At 54.9% G+C, this 23583-nt stretch overlaps 2 protein-coding genes across 4 annotated transcripts; both read right to left on the bottom strand.

The window, feature by feature from the left end:
- Positions 1–384: 384 nt before the first annotated feature.
- On the bottom strand, positions 385–14895 carry Map4k2 (mitogen-activated protein kinase kinase kinase kinase 2). Its single transcript, XM_036202971.1, has 32 exons — positions 14752–14895; positions 14573–14630; positions 14256–14346; positions 14112–14176; positions 13783–13838; positions 13433–13480; positions 13309–13351; positions 12891–12963; positions 12677–12808; positions 12540–12602; positions 12183–12264; positions 11986–12093; positions 11509–11587; positions 11333–11391; positions 10724–10767; positions 10604–10642; positions 10478–10511; positions 10260–10368; positions 10092–10180; positions 9975–10016; positions 9808–9892; positions 9633–9712; positions 9486–9546; positions 9285–9402; positions 4262–4320; positions 4085–4188; positions 3831–4008; positions 2073–2141; positions 1381–1467; positions 1082–1152; positions 932–987; positions 385–814 (listed from the first exon to the last, which is right to left on the bottom strand). The coding sequence occupies exons 1-32, from the start codon at positions 14845–14847 to the stop codon at positions 727–729; spliced, it is 2466 nt and encodes an 821-aa protein (XP_036058864.1). The 5' UTR covers positions 14848–14895; the 3' UTR covers positions 385–726.
- A 309-nt stretch (positions 14896–15204) lies between these two features.
- Men1 (menin 1) lies at positions 15205–21644 on the bottom strand. 3 transcript variants are annotated; one of them, XM_036202950.1, is made up of 10 exons: positions 21559–21644; positions 20723–21183; positions 19663–19871; positions 19334–19462; positions 19065–19105; positions 18895–18982; positions 18038–18174; positions 17120–17255; positions 16605–16769; positions 15205–16417 (listed from the first exon to the last, which is right to left on the bottom strand). In XM_036202950.1, coding segments are annotated over exons 1-10 (1851 nt in total). In that variant the 5' UTR covers positions 21561–21644; the 3' UTR covers positions 15205–15934. The 3 variants fall into 3 exon arrangements, with proteins under 3 accessions (XP_036058843.1, XP_036058851.1, XP_036058836.1); XM_036202958.1 differs by having other exon boundaries at positions 21547–21630; XM_036202943.1 differs by having other exon boundaries at positions 15211–16417; positions 20723–21327; positions 21559–21634.
- Positions 21645–23583: the final 1939 nt, after the last annotated feature.

Below are 23583 nucleotides of genomic sequence, written 5' to 3'. Positions count from 1 at the left end.
GGCTAGCTTCTGGCATCCTTCCACAGACCACAAGCAAGAGCCTACTTGGGGCAAGGCTGCCCTGGACAGGTCCCTGTGCTTATAATTCCTGTACATGCATCCAGAGACGCCAAACTACAACAGATGTCTCAATGTATAAAACTGAGTGAAGGCTGCTCTGGGCAGGGACCAGGAAGATGCAGGTCCAAGATGGCTGTTGAACTACTAGCTTGTGTCACCTGAGTCTAGACTCCACCAAGCGCCAGCGGACTGCCCTTCCATGGTGCATGCCTGAGACCAGCCAAGTGCTTCCAGGAAAGTGTCCTGCAGGACAGAGCGAGAGGAGAGAGGAGAAAGGGGCAGAAGGGGGCGCTCAACCCCTCCACCTCAGAGGGACTAATGGGATAAAACCAACCAGCTTTAATACCAATATAATTCTCTCTTAAATACATGTTGCCCAGGATAGAACCTGGGGCAGGCTCTTGGCAGAAAGCATAGAAAGGAAAAATGAGAAAATGGAATGGATCAGCCAGGCAGCCCCATCCTGCCCAGGGCCCCCTGCACTGGGGGTGAAACACTGCAGGAAGGGTAGGTGGTCGCAGCTTCCTCTGGTCCAGTTATTGCTGAGGGGGGTGGGCTACCTCCCCTCCCTGCCCCCCAGCACTTCTCAGAATTAGGTCGGCCCTCTGGGGCCCCAGCAGAGGCTGGAGGTGACAACTGAGGCCTGGGCGGCGTCAGGGCGACAGCTCAGTAGCTGCTCTGGTGACCTGTGAGGATGTAGAGGTTGCTGTGTGCTCCAGGGTTGTCAGTGGGAATGCTCTCCAGGATGATGTCCCTGGTGGGGGGGAGGCACAAGGTGAGCAAGGCAGGAAAGCCAGGTGAACCCCCCCATCTCTAGCCTGGGGGTGGTATCCACAATAGAAGGTGCATTTCAGGTACCACCTTTACCCACCTGTGGGCCCCCAGCACTCGGAAGATCCTGGTCTCATCTGTGATCTCCTGAGTCACCTGGAAGACAAGGGACTCTGAGACCACCCCAGCAGATCCTTTCTAAAGAGGGCCCTCAGAGTTGGAGGCAGTCAGGTCCCTGAACCCCACTCACCTCGTTGGTGTCAAGGCTTCGGCCCTGCATGCCATGGCTCCAGAAAGCCAGCACACTGTCCTGCAGGCACACTGGAAGAATGGGCTCTGTTGACCCTACACTCCACGAATCCCCCAATCCTTGCCATAAGGCCTGACCCAGGGCAACCAACAGGGGTCCTCACTGATCTAGGGTGACCAGGATGGCTCCCCAACAGGAGTAGGGAATCTACCCTGGTCCCACTGCCAACCCTAGGCCTAAGTCAGTCACACATGCTTCTGGACTGTGGACACCACCATACCCACATCTGGCTTACTCACCAACAGTCTCAATAGGGAAGTCAAAGGTGAGCTGTGGGGCCAGTGCAGCTGTGGGCTCACCCTGCAGGTTAACGATCCTCACACAGCCTGCACAGGGAGAGAGCTGGTGGGTGAAGGATAGGTGACTCCATTCTTGGATGGCAGACCCATAAAGCCTTCCTCACCACTGAAAGAACCTCAAAATTGGCACAAGACACCCCAAGATCAGGTTCCCAGCACAAAGGAGACAAAGGTCAGGGAATAGGAGACAAAGACAAGAGACAGAAGGGGAGGGAGAAGGGGAGGGACCAAGGGAGGGGAGAGGGATATCTGTCCCAGAGGGACAAAGGACCACCTCTGGATAGAGGGGAGTCAGATGTGGCCCACAGGCAAATGGCAGTTTATAAAGGGAAAGGGGAACCCTTGTTAGGGTGAGTTGGTTAATTTTCATTGGGCATGTTAATTCAGGCAGCCAAAAGGGGTCTTCTGATTGCTGGACTTCAATACATTGATAGCTGGACTTTGGTAGTCAGCCTCAGGGGAGGAAGTGGCCAAATAAGGGAACAGACCTTGGTGGCTAGCTTTAGGAGTGTCATCTAACAGTTTTGCAAGGTAGAGGGAACAGGGAGGAGGGCAGGGCAAAAACTGCCAATGCCATGTTTGCCAGGCCTGGGCCTGCTAGAACCCTCCACCCCTGATCCTAGGGCACTCACGTTCAAAGCTGACCAGGACCGTGTCCCTGTCCACCTGGATCACCTGCTGGGCGGAGCCTGGTATCCCCTCTGTGGGCAGAGAAGCAAGGCAAAGCCTGTCTGAGCCACAACCTACTCCAGGATTCCAAGGACTGAAGGGACATGTACAGCCAGTCCCGAACAGCTATATCTCACTTCACACTAGCCCTATGGGATCATACTCAGAACAAGGGACTTGCTCTTAGGCTTCTTAGGAGTGAGGGTGGGGTTCCAGAGTCCTCTAGGAGACAAACCAGGCTGTGAGAATCACTAGATGTGTGACCTGGTACCGTCACTTCTCTCTGAACTTAATTTTTCTCTTTGGTAACTCACATACGACAAAGCCTCCTTTCAAGGCCACTGTAAGAATTAATACTGAGCGGGCTGCAGAGATGGCTCAGTGGTTAAGAGCATTGGCTGCTCTTCCCCAGGAGGCAGGTTTGATTCCCAGCACCTACATAATAGCTCACAACCCTCTAGAACTTCAAGTCACCCTCTTCTGACCTCCAAGGCACACACTTGGTCATGAAGGCAAAGCATCCATACTCATAAAGTAAAATAAATCTCAAAAATATATATTTTTTAAGCAAGGGGCTGGAGGGATGGCTTAGAGGTTAAGAGCACTGACAGAGGTCCTGAGTTCAATTCCCAGCAACCACATGGTGACTCACAACCATCTGTAATGAGATCTGGCGCCCTCTTATGGCCTGCAGGCAAACATGCAGACAGAACACTGTATACATAATAAATAAATAAATCTTTATTATTATTATTATTATTATTTTTTTTTTTTTAAAAGCAACAGGAAAATTAGGAATGAAATCCTGCAGGGCCCCTGGCACCAGGAGCCTTTCCTTCTCTACCCACTGCGCCAGCTGTCCTTATGGCTGAGATGTCATCCTTCCCTGTTCAGAACGGAGTCTCCAGTGCCTACCTGGCCAGAGCTCCTCCTGCTGCTGTTGCTGGCTCAGGCTTAAGCATAGACAGCCAGCTTTTCCTTGGCTACCAAGCTTTTTGTTGTTGTTGTTGTTTTGTTTTTCGAGTCAGGGTTTCTCTGTAGTTTTGGAGCCTGTCCTGGACTAGCTCTGTAGACCAGGCTGGCCTTGAACTCACAGAGATCCACCTGGCTCTGCCTCCCAAGTGCTGGGATTACAGGCGTGCGCCGCCACCACCCGGCTACCAAGCCTTTTAATCTAAGAACTTTTAGTTTAGTTTGGTCCATCTTTTTTTTTTTTTTTTTTGGTTTTGTTATTATGTAGCCCTGGCTGTCCTGGATCTCCCTCTGTAGACCAGGCTGGCCTTCTAACTCATGATCCGCCTGGCTCTGCCTCCTGTGTGCTGTGATTAAAGTTATGTGCCACCATGCCTAGACCTGTTTTGCTTGTGACACTGGACCACACTATGTAGTTCAGACTACCTGGAACTCTATATAGCCCAGGCTAGCCTCAAACTCAGGATCTTCCTGACTCAGCCTGCCAACTGCTTATACCAGCATGCCTTTTTTTTCCCCCTCTTCCTTCCTTTTTCCTTAAAGCTTAGTATTGTTATGTTACCCAGACTGGCATCTAACTCATGGGTTCACGCAGACCTCCTGCTTCAGCCTCAGAAGAGGGACCACAGGCCTGTGCACTGTGCCCAGGCTCGTCTAATGAAATCCTTCACAGAAGCCCCGATCAGAGAGCCTGGTCTGAAGTGTGCCCTCCCTCACCTCTGCCCTTCCTGTAACACCCAGCTGCTCACCAGGTGGGATGAGTATGTCTGGAGTCAGTCCAGCTTCCAGGGGCAAGACGTGGAACAGGACTCGGCAGCCAGGTCCCTCAGGCCCCTCGGCGCCCACACACACCTGTGGCAGCTCCTTCCCGTCTAGCACCAGCGGCTCCAGCATCCCTGCCGGGCTGGGCAAAGGGCTGGAAAAGTTCTGGGGGACAGCAGAGAGGCTAGGCTCTGTTTCTCCTGCAGGCATCCTGCCACCCAAGGGCCCTCTGCTCTCCTACCTTCAGCAGCAGGAATTTCTGCAGGGGCTCATACCACTGCAGCAGAAGCAGGCTGGCAGGCAGGGCAGCTAGCAGGAAAGTGCTGCCTGTATAAGGGTTGCGGACTGCAGGAGAAGAAGGTGGTGGGCAAGGGCTCAGACTCAGAACCTCTCCCAGCCCCATGTGGCCAGCTCTTACCCACACGACACTGCAGGCAGCCTTTGGTGTCAGGAATCTTGGTGGACAGGGCAAAGCGCCTGGAGAGGTGAAAATCAGCACATGTTCTGGGAGCCACCCATGGAGGCCACCCTGAGCCCTGTGAGGTGGTCACTGTCATCTCCTGCCTTACGGATAAGACACTAGGCTCCGTGCCTAGCAATGTGCCTGTAAGAGCTGTAAGGGACTGAGGAGCTGTGAGCATCTTGGCTCCCTAGGCTGGGTGTCCAGGAAGGGTTGTCTGTTCTTTTGTTTTCGATTTTTTTAAAAGCTGATTTTTGTGTGTATGAATGTCTGCTTGCATGTATGTATGTATGTACACTGTATTGTGCTGGTGCCGGTAAAGGTGAGAAGGCATCAGATTCCCTGAAACTGAGGTTACAGGTCGTTGTGAGCTACCATGTGGGCGATGGGAACCTGAACCCAGGTCTCCTAGAAGAGCAGTAAGTGCTCTTAACCACTGAGCCATCTCTCCAGCCCTGGGTCATTTGTAAGTTTCCGGTGACAGGGTTCATGGAGCCCAGGCTAGTCTCAAACTCCTGATCATCTTGCTGCAGCCTTCCAGGTACTGATATAGAAGCCTGAGCCACCAGATTCAGTGCCATCTGTGACACCTCTCCCCCCTCCTCCATTTTTTTGTCTTTCTTCTTTTTTAACTTTTTTTGGGCTGGCTAGATGGCTAGGTAGAGGAATCTGCCATCAAGACTTATAACGTGAATACTCTGGCACGTGGGTTCATCACACCCCAAAAAAATAATAAATGTAATTGGGCATGGTGGCACACACCTTTAATCCCAGCCCATGGGAGGTAGAGACAGGAGGATCTCTGTGACTTCAAGGCTACCCTGGTCTACATAGTGAGTTCCAGGACAGCCAGGACTATGTAGAGACCCTGTCTCAAACAAACAAAAACAAATAAAGTAATAATAATAAATGTAAACTATGAAAAAGGAAGTGCTTCTCTACATTGGTTGGCTGACTGACAATGGAGGACAGGACTTCATGGCACATATGTAGAGGGCAGAGGAAAACGGGCAGGAGCCAGTTCCTCCTTCCACCATGTGCGTCCTTGAGACGGAACACAGGTCATCAGGCTTGGCAGTGACCACCTTTACCTGACAAGCTATCTCACCAGCTCTCATTTAGATTTTGACAGTCTTACTCTGTAGCCTAGGTTAGCTTAGGCTTTGGGGCAACCCTCTTGCACTTGCCTTAGTCTCCAGAGTATTAGGATTACAGGTAAAAATCACCACCCTAGGTTCTATGTGGTTCTATCTATCTATCTATCTATCTATCTATCCATCTATCTTATCTAATCTACCTACCTACCTATCTACCTACCTATCTACCTACCTATCTATCTATCTATCTATCTATCTATCTATCTATCTATCTAGGGCTTCTCTATGAAACAGTCCTGGCTGTCCTGGATCTCCCTCCATAGCCCAGGCTGGCCTTGAACTCAGAGACCCACCTGGCTCTGCTTCCCGAGTGCTTCGATTAAAGGCATCCACCACCCAGCTCTGTGTGGTTTTAAACAAGTCACTTATGTCTGTGAGTGTGCTTCCTCACTGCCAGGTGAAGCAGCTAGTGTGGAGACCAGAAGCTGAGGCAGGTCCCAGCTTGAGCATACTCAACCCATTTCAAAGACTGGCAAACAGGCCCTGGGGAATGTAGACTTCAAACAGTAAATGGCCTGCCTTCTGCACCTACAGCCAAGGCTTAGGGCCCTGTGGGGCCAATGGGTAGCTGTCTTATGGGGAGTCCCCCACACCCTCAGGGGACTGACCATTTGAGAGTGTTTCCTCATCTGAGGAACTAAGCTGTTAACAAGGCAATCTCCTCCCAGTGACTCAGGTCCTGTCTGTGGGCCTGCCAGGACAGGCCCCTGGGAGGAAGCAGTGTCTACCTCACTGTACTGCCCTCTGCCCTTGCTTTTCCTCCCACTCTCCCACCAGCCAGCATCTGGGTAGGTCTGCATCTCGTGTTTCCTCTAAAAGAATTCCCTTTCTTCCCTTCTTTATGTTCAAAGTAGACACAGGCCCAGAGCTGCCCCTGACTTGCCAGGACTCTGCCAAGCCTGCTGCCTCAGGTGGTGTCAGAATGGAGGCTCAGGAAGCCCAGAGGCCACAGGACACCACATCCAGGCTTGGTGTGAGCTCTGTAGATAAGGGTCTCCTCTAGGTCTCCCCAATACTGCTGCCCCTGGCCTGGCTTGGTCATAATAATACTGGGGACCCCACCTGGTCCACTCTTCTTGGCATTCCAGCTCTCCCAGATGGACTAGGGAGGTCCCACTCACAAAAAACATGGGTGCATCTTTTGAAATGCAAGGGTTTTTTTGTTTTGTTTTTTTCTGGAGCTGAGGACCGAACCCAAGGCCTTGCGCTTGCTAGGCAAAGAGCTCTACCACTGAGCTAAATCCCCATCCCCTTGTTTTATTTTTTGTTTTTGTTTTTCCGAGACAGGGTTTCTCTGTAGCTTTGGAGCCTGTCCTGGATCTCGCTCTGTAGATCAGGCTGGCCTTGAACTCACAGAGATCCACCTGGCTCTGCCTCCCGAGTGCTGGGATTAAAGGCGTGCGCCACCACGCCCAGCTGAAATGTAAGTTTTAAGACAGGGTCTCACACTGTAGCATCAAACCTCAGTAACCCTCCCTGCCTCAACTTCTTGGATGCTGAGATGACAGGCATATAATTTATTTAATGTGGCCAATCTGAATTCAGCCCAGACTCAGACGTCACTCACAGCTGATGACAGCTCCATCCTTCCCTCCGCCTGGGTCAGACGCAGGGCGCTCAGCCTTGACTCCCCTTTCCCTTCCAAACACCACCCATCACCAGGACATCCTGCGGGCTCTGCTTGCAAACCAGAACCAGACCAATCTTCACTGTCTACTCCAACTGCAGCCCACACCTCCACTGCAAGCCCTGACCACTGCAACAGGCTTCCGCTGGCCTCCAACATCCTCTCTCAGCTAGAGAGCCCACGAAGACCTCAGTGCCTGCCAGTCATGCCTTACCAGCGGCCTCCCACTGCTGAGTCCCAGCCTAGTGCCTCCCTGGAGACAGACAGTCTGTGATCTCCTGTCTCCTGTCCCTCAAGCAAGCCTTCCCACTCTGCGCTGGGACCTTTGTGTTGGGCACCTCTTCTCCTTGGATAACTCTCCCTACATACCCACAACTCTCTAATTCACCACCCCACCTCACCCCACCCCCAAGACAGGGTTTCTCTGTGTAGCCCTGGCTGTCCTGGAACGCACTCTGTAGACCAGGCTGGCTTCTTTTAAAAATTAAATGTACTGGCTGGCAGTGCTAATGCACGCCTGTGATCCCAGCACTCAGGAGGAAGAGGCAGGCAGATCTCTGTGAGTTTGAGGCCAGCTTGGTCTACAGAGCGAGTTTTAGGACAGCCAGGGCTACACAGAGAAACCTTGTCTCAGAAAACTAATTAATTTTTTTCCTTATCATGCATTCATGTGTGTGTGTGTGTGTGTGTGTGTGTGTGTGTGTGTGTGTACACCATGGTGTGCGTGTGGCGATAAGAGAACAGCCTGTAAGAGTTGATCCTCTCATCCCATCAACTGGTCCCAGGATCTGAAATCAGATCATCAGGTGGCAGGTGTCTTTACCCACTGAGCAACCTTGCCAGCCCCATAAGTAAGTCCTAGGTTCTTCCTACAGAGCTGGGGACTAAGCCTAGGGCCCCATATATGCTAGGCAAGCGCTTTGCAAGCAAGCTACAGCCTCAGCCCTTTCCTCAGTCTTGGCTCAAACAGCGCTTTCTCATGAAGGCTTTCAGAACAGCCCTTCAAAGTCCTCTTCTTCCTCCTACTCTTCCCCACGGCGCATGCTCTGAGTCATCACTGCCAAAGAGCCTCATTTCTAGGTCCACCATCTTCCTCTTCTCCACAAAAGAATGGCATAAAGAGAAGGGGCACAGGTCCCTTCGGTCCACAGATGTCCCGGAGCCCTGCACATACGAGGACGACATGGGCTACAAAGTTACCAGCTGACTGCTGCCCCTCACACTGCACGTTGACGCTCGGCTGCTTATCTTCTGCAGTGGGCTCCTCTGCAGCCAGTGTCCAGACCTGACCATGCTGCTTCCCAAATCCCATCCCTACTGTAGTCCTTACATGGCCCGTACATTCTGTTTTCAGGAACAAGAACTCGCATAGCTCAGGCTAGCCTCAAACTCAATAGGTAGACAAGGATAACCATGAATTCCTGATTCTCCTGCCCCTACCCCCCATGTGCTGAGATTACAGGCATGCACCACCATGTTTTTGTTTTTGAGACAAAGTCTCCCTATGTAGCCCAGGCTGGCCTCAAACTTAAGATCTTCCTGCCTCAATCTCCTGATCGCTGGAATGTCAGGCGTGAGCCGCCACACCAGCACAGACGGCTCTTAGACAGTGAGCTGAACCACCTCGACACGAAGCATACTGACCAGAACACAACAGAGTCCTTTGAAATGCTGATAGCGCTGCCGTCCACTGGACAAGAGCCCAAGTCCTAGGCTTGGCAACAGAGGAAGGGTTCGGCCACCTGTGCGGCTCTCAGCCTTCAGGCCAAATACCACCCCGGGGTTGCCCAGGCCTGGCTTCGTGGTCCCTCCAGCACTGGAATGTACTCTCTTAACTCTGAGCTGTCTCAGCCTCCTGACTTCCAGAACACTCTCTCCAAGCCCACTCCCGCCCCTCCGGGAGTCCTTTGTTTCTCCAATGCAGGGTTTCTCTTGACCCACGTGCCAGGCCCAGCACAGGGCCCACTAAACTGCTGGATGAAGCCCACAGCCCCACCATCTACAAAGCACTTCCACACTCACATCCCTCTGTGCATTTCAACAGGCCAGGTGGACAGGAGGCGAGGCCACCAACTGTACTGACCAGGAGGAAACGGCCTCAGGGACAGAAAGTGCCTAAGTGATGACTAAGATCCTGGCAGAGTCCCCAACCAGTTGGCACTATTCTGGACCTCCTCCACACGCCACACTTGCTGACCTGGGGATGATGCGCTGAGTGATACGGTTGGTAGGGATAGAGAGGGGTGCCTGGTGCTGCAGTCTCCGCTGCTCAAAGAGGCCTGGCAGGTCATGCGCCCAGATGTGCGTGGATTTCCCTGAAGCAGAAGGGGAAAATCACACAGGGCTCAGAGAAAGTTTGGGGAGGGGTGCTCTGGCTGCCTCTGCACCCTCCCCCTACCTGAGAGTGATAGCAATATGTTGTTCACACAGTAGAGCCAGGAGCAGCGCTGGGAGATGAGCTGGGCCGAAGACAGGAAACAGGTGGTCAGCACCCGGGACCCCTGTGCCTCCACCCCTCCTACCCCCCCCAGCCAAGAGGCCTCACCTTCTCCAGTGTATCCTCATGCAGCTCATGCAGGTTGAGGGTGTAGATGCCTTCCTCAGCCCCTACTACCAGGAACTGGTCTGCAAGCGTGGGTTTGGGGTCAGAGGCTGCCACACCCCCCTGGCCCAAACCTAAGGGTGTCCTAGGTTACTGCTTCTGCTCTACCCCGGCCCACCTCGAGTCACAGGGTGAACCCAAGTGACAGCAGCATGGATCTGCAGGGGGCAGCCATTGAAGACCTTGGAGAAGCAGGCACCCATCTGGGGAGGAAGCAAGTAGCTGGTGAGGGACCAGTGGAAAGGCCAGGACAGCGGGGCCTGGGGATGCCCAGTAAACACTTACGTGCACCTTGGGGGTGGGCGGAAGGCCGTGACAGGATGATCTCTGTGTGGGAGGGAAGGAGTCAGGGCCAAGGTGACACCCTCCAGCTCACCTCCCACCCCTCTGGTGCCTTCTCACCTCAGGGTCCTCCCGTTGCTTCAGGGTGGCCCAGGCAGTGGGCAGCAATGGTGGGCTGCCAGGGCCAGGTGGAGGTGCAGACAGGGTTCCTATACGCATAGACCAGAGTGACTCCAAGCCCTGGCCCTGCCCCAGAATTCCTCCTGGCCTGCCAAGTCTGGGCCTCACCTGGGGAGCAGGACTGGGCACCATCATCAGGTGCTGGCTCAGTAAGGGGCAGCCCCAAAAACGGGGCCCGTTTGATGGTTCCCATGGCATCATCCGGGGAGTCCAGCTCCTGGCAAGAGGGTCAGAAAACAGCCTGACCATCAGCAGGTGCCCTGTGATGCCCTCTACCCCAAGGCACCCTATGCACACGGCTTACTTCACCCTCTCCCGATCCATACCTGGAGTTCTAAGGCTGGCCGAATAGTCAGGCTCCTGCAGGGACACAGCAGATGGCATGATGTGGTGTGAAATGAGACTGACCCCAGGCCTGGAGGCCTTCTGCATCCCAGGGACGGGCCCCTCACCTTTCCTCCAGGGCCTCCTGGACCGACTGCAGCAGGCTCCTGGGCCAGAGGAAGGGGTCGATGGTCAGTCTTCCATAAGACCCAAGCTGCCCCTCAGCGTCCCCAGGCTTGTTCACTCACCCACTCAGTTCCTCTTTTCCCAGCAGTGTCCACTCCTCCTCCCACTGGAGGAAACCAAGGCGCAGACATCAGGAGAGAGGTGAAGAAAAAAAAGAGAAGGGTATCAAAAGACGGAGCTGAAATTCAAGGCCTGCCTAGACTACAGGGAGAGTTCAAGGCTAGCTCGAGTGAGACAGAGATCCTGTCTCAACATTAACAAAGAGAAAAGGATAGCAGGAGAGGACAGACAGACAGACAGATGGAGGCTATTTTTGCAAGAGACAAAACAGAGAGGGAGACAGTAAGTCAGCAGGGCCGAGAGAGGGGCACTGTGGGGTCAGAGAGGAAGAGCAGAGGGGATGGCATGATCCTGTGACAGGCAGTGAGGAATGCGCTCAAGTGGGGCATCCTCAGTCCTGTGGAAGGGGGGCAGCCATTCTTCCACTTTCCAGTGCCATCTAAAGGAAAACGGCCTAGGAGGAGCCTCCAGCCCGGCACCCCAGGTGACACAGGCAAGCCCTGCTTCAGACTGGCCTTGATTTGGGACACTCCTCCTGCATCTGCACATCTGACCCCCACCACCACCACCACCACACACACACCCCTTCCTTCACATAGCCAATGCCTCACCGGTTCGTTGAGAGGATCCGTCTCCTTCCGGCGGGGGGCACCAAATTTCACTTGGTGAACTAGGGATCCAGAGTATTGGGTTAGGAGTATTGGGTTAGGAGGGGTCAAAGTCTCATGATGGCCCCCCAAAATAACACCAGATCCATGGGTGCATTTGGCCCTGTCAGAAGACTTACACTGGATCTCGGAGGGGGTCCTCTCAGCCGGACCATGATGGCCCCGGGAATGGATGGTATCTGGAAACATATCCTGGGTCTAAAAAAGAACACACACAGCAGACTCGAACCCAGTACTCACCCCTTGCCAGGAATTCTTCCAGGTCTTGACATTCATTCTGTTTTCATGACAACCCTCTAAGGTTACTATGAATTACAATAACCCTCATTTCACAGATGGGAACGCTGGCACAGAAGTGTCAAGAAACTTGCCAAAGGCCACACAGGAAGGAAAATAGCTTAGTCATAGTCCTGGCTGGCTTGGACCTGAGGGCGTGCAGTGAGGCAAGACCCACTCAAAAGATTCATGGCGGGTGGGCTTGACTAGAGAGAGGCTCGGTGCTGGAATTCCACAAGTCCAGGCGATGCTGACTTATACCACCTGCAGGCCCCTTCCAACCAGGTGGGGTTGATCCATCTTCCCAGTCCTTGCTTTACCTCCAGTTCACAGTCTTCAGGGGAGAGGGTTCCCAGGTGGGGGTCGCTGGCCTTGTCGAGGAGCTGGGTGAGGAGGGCCCGAGGGAGCTGCTGGGTTGTGAATGGGTGCTGGAGGAGCAAAGGTTGATCAGGTTGGCCCCTGTCTTCCAGGTCTTCTCTGTGAGCCTCAAGTCCCCAGGCCATCCCCTGCCTCCCACCTGCAGAAGCTTCTCAGCTGTGGGCCTCTTCTTGGGGTTCTTGGTGAGGGCCAGCTTGAGGAAGTGGTGAAAATTCTGGGTCCTATGGGCACAAAAGCCCCACCCACCCAGACCCAGGTTAAGCTCTGCACAGAAGCAGCCTGTCAGTTGCCCCCGCCGGCCACCCAGGAAGGAGCAGCTGGGACAGTGATGCTGTTGCACCGTAGCAATGCTTCCATTACAAGCCACCAGCTCTTCCCTCCTGTCCATATTGAGTCCTGGGCCTAGAGTGGGGACCAAGCTCAACCCTTGGCAAGAGCATCCATCCCGGAGGCCTGGGCTGGAAAAGGCCATCTCAGCTGTCAGGTGAGCACTCACCAACGTGTCTTGTCTCTCAGCTTGGGCGGTTGGAAGCTGCTCTTCGACATAAGCATCAAGGCCCTGGGGAGGATGTGAGGTTATTGGGCAAGGGTCAGCAGGGCAAGGGTCAGAGAAGGGGCATGTGCTAGGCTGACCTCATGGGGTGCAGGTGGAACAACGGTGGTTGTAGTTCGCCCAGCTCAATGGCAGTGATGCCCAGGGCCCAGACGTCACAGAGCTCATTGTAGCCACCTTTGCGCTCCACAGCAGCAACCTCTGGCGCCATCCTAGAGTCAGGGTCACAGATGGGATGGCCAGGCACCCTACTTGTGGACCTTACCCCTATTGCCAGGGCGCCCACCACCTTACCAGTACGGAGTACCAATGAAAGACCGTCTCTTGGCCACAGATGCTGTCAGCTCACCTGACACCCCAAAGTCCGCTGCAGGAAAAAAGAGACCCTTGCCAGCCCCAGGGCCTCACTGACTTCCCACCCCAGGGCCCGGGGTTTTCCAGGTAGAGCTTGGGTCCAGCCACAACTGTCCCAAGCAAGGCCAGGCCTGAGAGGGATTCACCAGTCTTCCATTTCTGAAAACCTGATCTCATGTCAGGTCCCTCCCAAGCTAACCTCAGCCAACTATTTGCAAGCAGGTAATATTGCTACATCTCCTAAGTGGGGAAACTGAGGCTTGAGCAGTCAAGTGACTAGGATCCACAGCACTCAATTCTATGATGGTCTCTGAGTCCCTGCTAAGCCCTTACCCACATGGCATGCCCCGGTACTGACCCAGCTTGACATCACCCTGCAGAGTGAGCAGAAGGTTGGCACCCTGGAGGGGACACAGAAAGGATCCTGTCAGGTGCCTGGCAGCTTCCTCCTGACTTGAACCATGCCCTTGGCTGACCCCTACCTTGATGTCTCGGTGAATTTTCCCCTGAGAATGCAGGTGGTGGAGCCCCTGGGGACAAAGAGGAGTCTTTGAGAACAGCAACTTAGCACTAATCATCTTTCCTGAGCCCCTCCTCAGGACTGGGGCCCCCCACCCAAGCCGCTTCCTCCTCCCCTCTCCCCAAACAGGAAGTGACTGAGCCAAGAGGGAAATGGGCTGCTTCCGGCAACAGAACTGGGGCCCCCTCCCCCTTAGGACCCACAGCCCCTGGGACAGCCCATCCCAAGGTCCCACACCCCACAGGGCCAGCTGGGTTAGGCCCACACTCCTGAGGATTCCAGAGTGGGTGCTGCCTAAGGGCCCACCAGTACCTTCAGTGCCTCCCGACACACATAGGCTATCTGCCGTTCTTCCAGGGGTCCAGTGGCTGAAATAGATAGTATGACGGCTGGAGAGAGCGCCTGAGGCATCTGGTGACCCTCCCAAGCCACCCAGCATAGTGGAAAGCAGCAGGCACCACTCCAGGAAAGTGATGTTAGCCACATTAGGCTGGGATACTGAGCCCAGAGAAGGACAGCAATTCTCTCAAGGTCACACAGCCAATCAGAAGCAGAGAGGAGCCCAAATTCAGCCTGGAGGATGCCCTCCTGTCCCTTTGTTGGATGGGGGAAGGCCATGTGCCATGGAGCCTGGCTCTCACCGTGGTAAATCTCCTGCAGCGAACCCCCTCCACAGAACTCCATACAGATCCACAAGCGGTCATTCCTGGGGGTACAAAGAGCTGGGATTGGCACACAGCAGGGCACACGAGGGCGGACTGGAGTAAGAGGGTAAACAACCTCACCTGAGGTAGCTGCCAATGTAGGCCACGACATTGGGGTGGCGGCATTCACGAAGGATGGTGATTTCCTGCTGAAGAGAGCTGATGTCGTCCCCTGGGGAGCACAAGGCATTATGGGGGGCCACACAGGGGTAGTCCAGACTCTGCCCCTGTGTGCTAACTGGGCACAGAGTGTTTCTCTCCTTGCCGGGCAGGTGCCAGCTTAGTCTCTCCGGGGGACAGCCTCTCGGGGGTCTCGGAAATGTCAACTCTCCGCCCCCGCCAGCTCACGCGCCCGCGCCCGCCTCCCTGGAGCGCAGAGGCCCCACCCGGGCCCACACCTGGGTCTAGCTTGACGATCTTCACCGCGGCCAGTTCGGACGTGACGGTGTCACGGGCCTGAGGAGCGCAAGGCAAGAAGCGGGGTGAGGAGGGGGCGGGGCCGCGGCTCCCGCGGCGGGATGTGCGGATGCACCCTCCTCCTGCACTCCCGCCCGTCCCGCCGCCCCGCACAGCGCACCTTGTAAACGTCGCCATAGGTCCCGGCCCCCACACGCTGCAGCAGCTCGAAGCGGTCCCGCGGATCCTGCAGCGACACGTCCCGCAACAGCGCCATGGCCCGGCGCCGGACCGGCCGGCCGGCGCAAGCTGCGGAGCCGGCGCGGAGCGGCGCGGGGCGGGGCGGGGCGAGGCGGGAGGGCTGGCGGGGGCAGCGCCGGGGCTCGGAGGCCGTGGGGGCGGGGCCAGGCCGGGGCGGGGCGGGGCCGGGGATGCCCCTCCGCCTGCCTGGCCGGGAGGAGGCGCCCTGGCTGCGCGGGGAAGTCCCCTAGCTAGGGGCGGAGCTTAGGCTCTTCCCCACCCGGATTCTCGACGCGCTACAGGTGCGGAGCATGAAGTTCAAAATCCAAAGGCAGAGCAAAGTGGACGTCCACTCCCGCCCCATCCTCGACTTCGCAGATGAAACACGGACACATTTTTTTTAAGAAAATGTATTTATCTTCCTTGAACTAAAAAATAAATCTATGTACAAAACAGGAAGAGGCTGGCCCTCCCCCACCCCGTGCAGATTTCCTCCCGGGACCTCGGGGAGGTTCCCAGAGGGTTGGAAGAGGTCCTGCTCTGTTCTGGGGCCAGTTTGGTCAGGAAGGGGGCGAGGCTCAGTATTCACAGACAAGAGTCAAAGCTTCGTGTCCAGGACTCTAGGGTTAGGGAGCGAGGAAGCAAAGATTTCCAAATTCAGGAAGCAACAAGTTCTTTACGGTTGGAGGCTGGATTCCCCAATGATGGAACTCTAAAGTGCGGAAATCTACCCCTAGGGACTGAATGGAGTCCTTGGTTCTCGGGTTTCCAGGTAGCATCAGTGTTCCTGGGCTAAGGTCAACCTCAGCCCCCAAGTGGGAGGAATGCCAAACTAGTCAGGCTTGACTAAGGTCCCTTCCCATCGAGGTCCACTGAATGTCAGGGGTGGACCTTTAAAGATTGGTTACATGGACCTGCAATGAGGTTCCAATTGGCCAGCTGGTGGGAGATGAAACCTAAATTCTAAGAACCGAGCCAGAGCCTAAAGGAGCTAACTGAAGGTTCCCAGTCACTGGAGGATAGCTCTGGGCCCCCTAGGACTGTGGGTAGAGTCTGGGAATTAGGGTGAAGCCTGCTGAGAGTGAGGGCAGGGCCTGGAGCCTGGTCAGGGAATCCCCAACAGTTCAGAGGCCCTTTCGCTGCCGCTTAAGGAAAGAGAGTGTGTAGTCGCTGGGTGTGGACACTTTCTGTTTCTTCATCTGCACTTGGGACTGCGCAGTGAGTTGCAGCTTGATGGCGCTCGAGTTGATCTTGGTGGCCACCAGTAGCTCCTTCATGCCTTTCATCTTCTCGCTCTGGAAAGTGAGCACTGGGCCCTCCGGTGGCGGCGATGCTGCGGGCGCTGGAGCCTGAGCAGTACTGCTGACTTCGGGGCCACGGGCAGTACCTGGGACAACCCCTGGCGTTTTCCGAGGTGGTCCTGACCCTGTACTTTGCCCAGAGCCCAGGCCTTTGTCCAGTGCCGGCTTCTTGGGTGGGGGTGGCTCCTCGGGCTTGGACTCCCGGCGAGGACCACGGCGCCGGCCTTCTCGGGCTTCATCCCCCCACGGTTCTTCAGCCTCTGCTGCCTCTGCTTCCCGGCTAACTATGTGCACTTTCTGCCGAACCTGAGCAGGAGTGCAGGCCAAGGGAAAGGTGGGTCACCAGTGAGAACGCTGGCTCGGCCCCTGGCCGCCCTTCTGGGAGTCTCCTTTTGTCTGTACTCACACAGACAGGCACGTGCAATAATCTCACTCCCCTGGGGCTACTATCACCAGCTGCAGTTCCCAGCCCCCCTGCATAGGGGCCTCTCACCTGTCCCTCGAAACGGCCTAGGGACTGCACAAGGAAAGTGGCCCAGCCTACATGCAGTACTGGTGTGGGGCTGCCCTCCTCCCATTTGCAGATGCCATCATAGAATCGCAGCAGGTGGGCAAAGCACTCTGGGTCCTGGAGGGCAGAACCTTGGCTCTGGGTGCCCTGAACAAGAGGGAAGACAGCGAAGAGGTCAGACCTGGCTCTATCTGGGCAAAGCCCTGGTTTCAGTTAAGGTGAATGCAGGCCAGGACCTCCTTCCTTTCATAAAGCCAACCCGTGGTATGCGTGTGAGGAGAGGAAGTATACCGTTCCTCACCTGCAGCCAGCCCAGGTGAGGACCTGGCCATGAAAGAGACGGGCATCAATCTGAAGGCTTTAGTTCTAAAACACCCTCAAGTCCCTTTAAACCCGAACCCAGGATATCAGCTCCAGCAAAAGAGAATCCCCAGTCCTGTCCATGCAGTCCAACATGCCTAGGAAGGAGGCTGGACCAATGGAGTCCTGCCCCTCACCTGGGCTTGCTCCCCTGGCCGCTCCTCGCCTGCTTCTAGCAGGCTGGCCGCCTCCTTCAGCAGGTTGGGGATGACGTCATTGGCCACCTCAAAGAACTCCTTGTAGATCTCCTCGTCTTCTCGGCAGTAGTTGTAGCTGTGAGACACGCACACAGGGGACACAGGGGACACAGGTGACACAGGGGACAGCGCCCCACGGGACATCCCGACTGTCACACAGGTGACACAGGTGACAGCGCCCCCATGGGACATCCCGACTGTCACACAGGGTGACACAGGTGACAGCGCCCCCACGGGACATTCCGACTGTCACACGGGTGACACAGGTGACAGCGCCCCATGGGACATCCCGACTGTCACACAGGTGACACAGGTGACAGCGCCCCCATGGGACATCCCGACTGTCACACGGGTGACACAGGTGACAGCGCCCCCACGGGACATCCCGACTGTCACACAGGTGATGGTGACAGCGCCCCCATGGGACATCCCGACTGTCACACGGGTGACACAGGTGACAGTGCCCCCACGGGACATCCCGACTGTCACACAGGTGACACGGGACAGCGCCCCCACGGGACATCCCGACTGTCACACAGATGATGGTTGACAGCGCCCCATGGGACATCCCACCGCTGCCACACAGATGATGGTTGACAGTGCCCCACAGTAGGGCTGGACCAGAAACTGGGCAGAGACAGTGGCACCATAGATAAGACAACCGACCACAGAGCAGAAGAAATTGGGCAGAGAGAGGAGGGAAGAAAAGGCATAAGCCTCTTCCTGGGTCATGGTAGCCTTGGCTGTGCAGGGCTGAGCAGAGAGGGGACAAGACTTGGGACAAGGTCTCACTCCTGAATGACTGATTGGAAAGTGACAGGAAGGACAGGCTGGAGGCCCTGGCAGGGGAATCCTCACTCTTGGATAACAGTGGCAGTGTCGGCCCAGGCCTGCAGGGCTTCGCGCACGTTGCGGTTGCGACAGTGGTAGCCAGCCAGGTACATGTAGGGGTAGATGTGCTCATCCTGGTAGTAGGTCTTGGCTGAGGCAATTCCCTGGAGGGTGGAGAGAGGAACCTCAGGGCGGCGGCCCCCGCTGCCTGGGCTAGCACAAATGCCTCATCAGTGACCCACTACCAAAGGAGGACCCCAAAGAGTCCTCCCTGACTCCAATCCTGGCTCCATTCCCTGCTGACCCCTCCTGGTGCTCCCCACTCTCTCCCACCTCCATCCCAGGCCCAAACCTACACACAGTAGCAGTGGTGACCCTATAAAACAAGGCCTAGAGAGAGGCAGGGTAGCACTCAGACTCAGGGCAGGTCTTTTTTTTTTTTTTTTTTTTGGTTTTTCGAGACAGGGTTTCTCTGTGTAGCTTTGCACCTTTCCTGGAACTCGCTTTGTAGCCCAGGCTATCCTCGAACTCACAGAGATCTGCTTGGCTCTGCCTCCTGAGTGCTAGGATTAAAGGTGTGTGCCGCCCCGGCATGGAGGACACTTCTAAAACCCACAACTATCCTCATTATATATGTGCCTAATACAAAGTAGGGCGGGAAAAACCCTCCAGCACACAGTTCTTCTTCTTCTTCTTTTTTTTACCCCCCCGAGACAGGGTTTTCCTGTGTAGCTTGACGCCTTTCCTGGAACTCACAGAGATCCACCTGCATCTGCCTCCCGAGTGCTGGGATTAAAGACATTCACCACCACCAACCGGCAGTTCTTCATTTTTCACCTACCTCCTCCCAGAAAAAGAGTTGCTGTTTTCTGAGGTACCCTCACCTTGTGATAGAGCGTGAGTGGGTCTGGCCGACCAGGGGTGGGCTCCAGTTCTTCCAGATCCGCCAAGTTCCCTAGTGCCATGGGGTACCTAGGAAGAGATAATAAACCCAGGCTGTCACCCAGTCCTCTGGCTCCCCCAAGGTCTAGTCTGACCATATCCCTCTACTGACCTTTCCAGATGTCCTAGGTCATACAGCAGCCAAAGCAGCTTCTAGAGCCAAAGGGAAAGAGGTGTGAGGAGAAGGGAGCCGTTATCAGGTACAGTGGTGTCCAGGAGCAACAGGGCCCTTCCACCAGATAGGAGGCAAAATTCAAGACTCGGTCCTTTCATAAAGCAAAAACCTTTCATGTCTCAACTCCATTCTCCCTTGAGCATTGAGAAAGGCCAGTCCATTTCACACAAGGGGAAGGGGGGCCTGAGAAGAGGCAGTTTGCTCACCTGCTGCAGCTGCAGCAGCTCCAAGGAGTCAGTGTGAAGATCAATGGAAGGGTTGATGGCACACACCATGAACGCCACCTCCATCTTACGGTCACAACGCATGTATGATCCTTTTAGGTACAGCCAGCTCTTGGAAAGGCACAAAAGTAGACGTCTCAGGATGTCCTACCCTGAGTCTGTTCTAGGGAATGGTAACTTGAATCTGCCTTCCCCCTTGATACATACACACAGACAGTTGATAGGATGAGAGGAGCATGGCCAGGGAAGTAGACTCCCCCAGAGGACGTGGGCTAGCCAGGGAAGAAAGAGAGATTGGGGGGATACAATACCCGCTCAGCCACACCAGCATTAACTGTCTGGCCCCTCCGATCTTCATTGCCTTTGCCATGCCAGGTGACCTCAGCCGTCTGTTCCCCATTGGGCCCAAACACCACCCAAGCATGATCTTCAGACAGGGCCAGATGGACATCTCGTAGACCCAAGGCCTGGCAGGCTCCCACCACTGCAAAGGCCACGCCCGAGCTGTCCAGTTTAGTGCCTGTAGAAGAGGGAAGTAGTGAGAGCTCTGGCCTGGAAGAAGGGGGCCATGCTGCTCCCCAACACCTCTCAAGCCTGTGTCCAAGCCTCACATGCTCCTACCCATCATGCTCAGGGACCTCTCCCATTAACCCAACCCCAGCAAGAGACCTTCCTGGATCTCAGCTCCACCCAGCCAGAAACTGTCCCTCTCTTTTTACATCACACACTTCTGTTAACATAATGATTTAACCCAGTGTCTTACTGTCCACCTATTAGACTGTAACAGGGAGAGCAAACCCATGACTCTACAAACCCCCCACTCACCCACACCCTGGGCCCACGCCTTGACTAACATCTCAACACTTTTTTTCTGCTAAGCTCAGAAATAGCATCAGATTCTTGCTCAATACCATGCACCAGGAGCTGAAGCACTTTGCAAGTCCTTAGCCTTCTTGAGCTCAAGTCTGTGTTTCCTTTAAAAATATTTTCATAGGCATCATCTCATTTAATTGTTTCAAATGTATCCATCCCTTTGTCCTACTTCCCCAAGCTGCTGCCACCCTCTTTCCCCATATGTTGGGCCACCACATTCCTGTGGCTCACCCATGGCAGGGTTGGGGGTGCTGAAGGAGTAGAGGGTAAGATCTGGTACCAAACGATCAGGTTCCAGTTCCAGCCCTGTCATTGGGACATTAGAACATCATTTCCCCTCTTCGGGAGTATGTCTCTACAGCTGCAAAGGAGAAATAATCCCTGCCCCACTCTACAAGGTTTACAGGTCTCAAATGGGCTGTAAAGCATATTGTTCAGACAACTAGAAGAGGTAAGCCAACATTCGATGGCTCCCCTGACCACCTGTCGCACTCCAACCTGTGATGAAGCTGAAGAGGGACTGGATGTGGGCACGGTCCTTGAAGTAGGAGCGGCTGAGGCTGTTCCATATGACATCCGAGACCTTCTTTACCAGTTCGCGGCTGGAAACGCCCCCCTCTCGAGGGTAGAGGGAGAGGTCGACAGCGCCGCGGATCTGGGCGGTGAATCGGGCATAGAGGGCAGCAATGATGGAGAGGTCGGCCACCGGGAAGTAGGTGAGGCCGCCAGGAGGGTCGGGTGCAGGGCTGGGCTGGAAGGTGAGCTCGGGCACGTTGGTGGGGATGACACGGTTGACAGCCAGGAAATGCTCCACGAATCCCAGGACCAAAGACAGGAGCACCAGGTCAGGCTCCTCCCGGCCCAGCTCCGCAGCGAACAGGCGCACCACGTCGTCGATAGAGCGCAGAGGGAACAGTGTCTTCTGCGCGGCCTTCAGCCCCATGGCGGCGGGCGGTGGCCTGCGGGCGAGCCGAGGGAGGGAGGGTCGGGCTCGGCGGGAGAGCCCCCTCCCAGGCTCAGCGAAGGCTCTACCCTCCGCCACAATTCTGCTTCGCCAGCCGCTTCGTCCTGCGCTCACGGGCGGCGGCTCGGTCGCGGAGACCCTGCAACCAAGGTTGTGGGGCCTTCTTGTTCCTTACAATCCCGGGACCCCCAGCCCGGAGCAGGCTGCGTCCCAGAGACCTCTCTGGGGACCCTCAAAGGTCACCCCTCCCGGTCCCTATGACCTCTACCCGGCCCTCTGGAGCCTGTCCAGAAGGCAAACCCAAACCAGCCTCCCGCAAGTCCCAAGGAGAGTCCTGGCCTCGGTCCCCCGAGCCCACCTCCGCGCTTACATCCCACACAAGGCACCGCGGGGCCCGCCGCCTGAGGCCTGCTGGGAAATGAAGTCCCGCGCCTCCTCTGGCCGCAGCGCCTGCCGGGAAAGAGGAGTCCTTACATGCCCCGCCCTCGCCAAGTCTGGAAAAGATAAGATAGTCAAGCCCGCAGTGGCTTATGGGAGAGGTAGTCTCGCGGTTCAGTGCGGGTAGGCTGAGATAACGCGCTACCTTCCTGAGCTCCTCGGCTATTGGTCATTTTATGGTCACGCAACCCAGAGGTTCCGCGGTGCCCACTGGGAGATTGTAGTCCTGAGTCTAAACGCTCAAAGGTTACGGTGGCGCTGCTGCCGTGTATATTATGGCCAGTTTGCAAGATGTGAGGGAAACTTGTGCTTTAAAATACTACAAGGGTGCTGGCTAGGTTGTTGAGAGCACTTGTTGCTCTTGCAAAGGACCTGGGTTCAAGTCCCAGTACCCACAATGTGGTTCACCATCCCTAACTGCAGCTCCAGAGAATCCATGCCCCCCTCTGACCCCCCACCCACCCATCCACCCAGCGCCGACGTGGTGCACAAACATAAAAACATGCAGACAAAACATTGACACTAAAAAGACTGCACAGCTGGACACATCAAGACAGAGACAGGAGGATCTTGGTGAGTTCAAGGTAAGTCTGGTCTTTATGCTAGCCAAGTATGATGCAATACCAGCCCTTGGGAATTAGAGGCCAGAAAATCAGGGTGTACTGCAGAGATCATTCAGAGCTAAGAGCACTGGCTGCTCTTGTAGAGGACCCTGGGATCTAGGCAGGAACATGTCAGCCCACAATTGGGTCTTTGACCCAGTTTCAGGGATCCAATGTTTCCTGTTGACCTCTTCAGGCTTCGGGCAGGCACCTTGTGCACACACATATGTAAAATAAAATTTAGAGCGGGGAGGAAAGGAGCTCAAGGTCAGCCTTACTTTAGACAGGATCTTGCTTTTTAGACTGACCACACACTCAGTGCTCCTGCCTCATCCTCTACTGTGCTGGTATTATAGGTGCACACTACCAGTCCACATGGCACAAACTCCTCACCTTCAGGACCTCATCTTAACTAATGCCATCTGCAGTGACTCTGTTTCCAAATGGAAGTCTCTGTCTGAGACTAAGACTTCAGTATATGGGGCTGAGGAAATGGCTTAGCAGGTAAGAGCACTTTGCTGTACAGCATGAGGACCTGAGTTCAATCCCCAGAATTCACTTACATATCTGGAATCCTAGCACTGTGGAGCAGGATCAGGGAATGGGGATGAGGGTGGGGGTTACAGACAGGAGGATCCATGGGGCTTCCTGCCTGCCACCCTAGCTTCAGGTTCAGCAAGAAAGCCTGTGTGAAGGGGATAGGGGAGAGAATGCCAGAGCAGGGTGCTTGATACGTTTCTGCTTTCTGAATCTGAGCAGGTCCTTGCACTGGTGCAAAGACGTCACAGGTACACACAGACACAAGCTTTGTTTTGTTTTGTTTTTTGAGACAGAGTTTCTCTGTGTAATAACCCTGGCTATCCTGGAACTCACAGAGATCCACCTGCCTCTGCCTCCTGAGTGCTGGGATTAAAGGCGTGCACCACCAATACTTGGCCTTATTTTGCTTTTTTTTTTTTTAATATTATATATGCAATATTCTGCCTGCATATATGCCAGCAGCACAGAAAGAGGTACCAGATCTCATTACAGATGGTTGTGAGCCATTATGTGGTTGCTGGGAATTGAACTCAGAACCTTCGGAAGAATAGCCAGTGCTTTTAACTGCTGAGCCATCTCTCCAGCCCCTCACAATCATCTGTAATGAGATCTGGTGCCCTCTTCTGGCCTGCAGCCATATATGCAGGCAGAACACTATATACATAATAAATAAATAAATCTTTTTTTTAAAAAAAGATTTTAGCTGGGCGTTGGTGGTGAATACCTTTAATCCCAGCACTCGGGAGGCAGAGCCAGGTGGATCTCTGTGAGTTCGAGGCCAGCCTGGTCTCCAAAGTGAGTTCCAGGAAAGGCAC

Source organism: Onychomys torridus, chromosome 1 (assembly GCF_903995425.1).
Source record: "Onychomys torridus chromosome 1, mOncTor1.1, whole genome shotgun sequence".
Taxonomy (NCBI): domain Eukaryota; kingdom Metazoa; phylum Chordata; class Mammalia; order Rodentia; family Cricetidae; genus Onychomys; species Onychomys torridus.
This window is presented reverse-complemented; position numbering and strand designations above follow the sequence as displayed.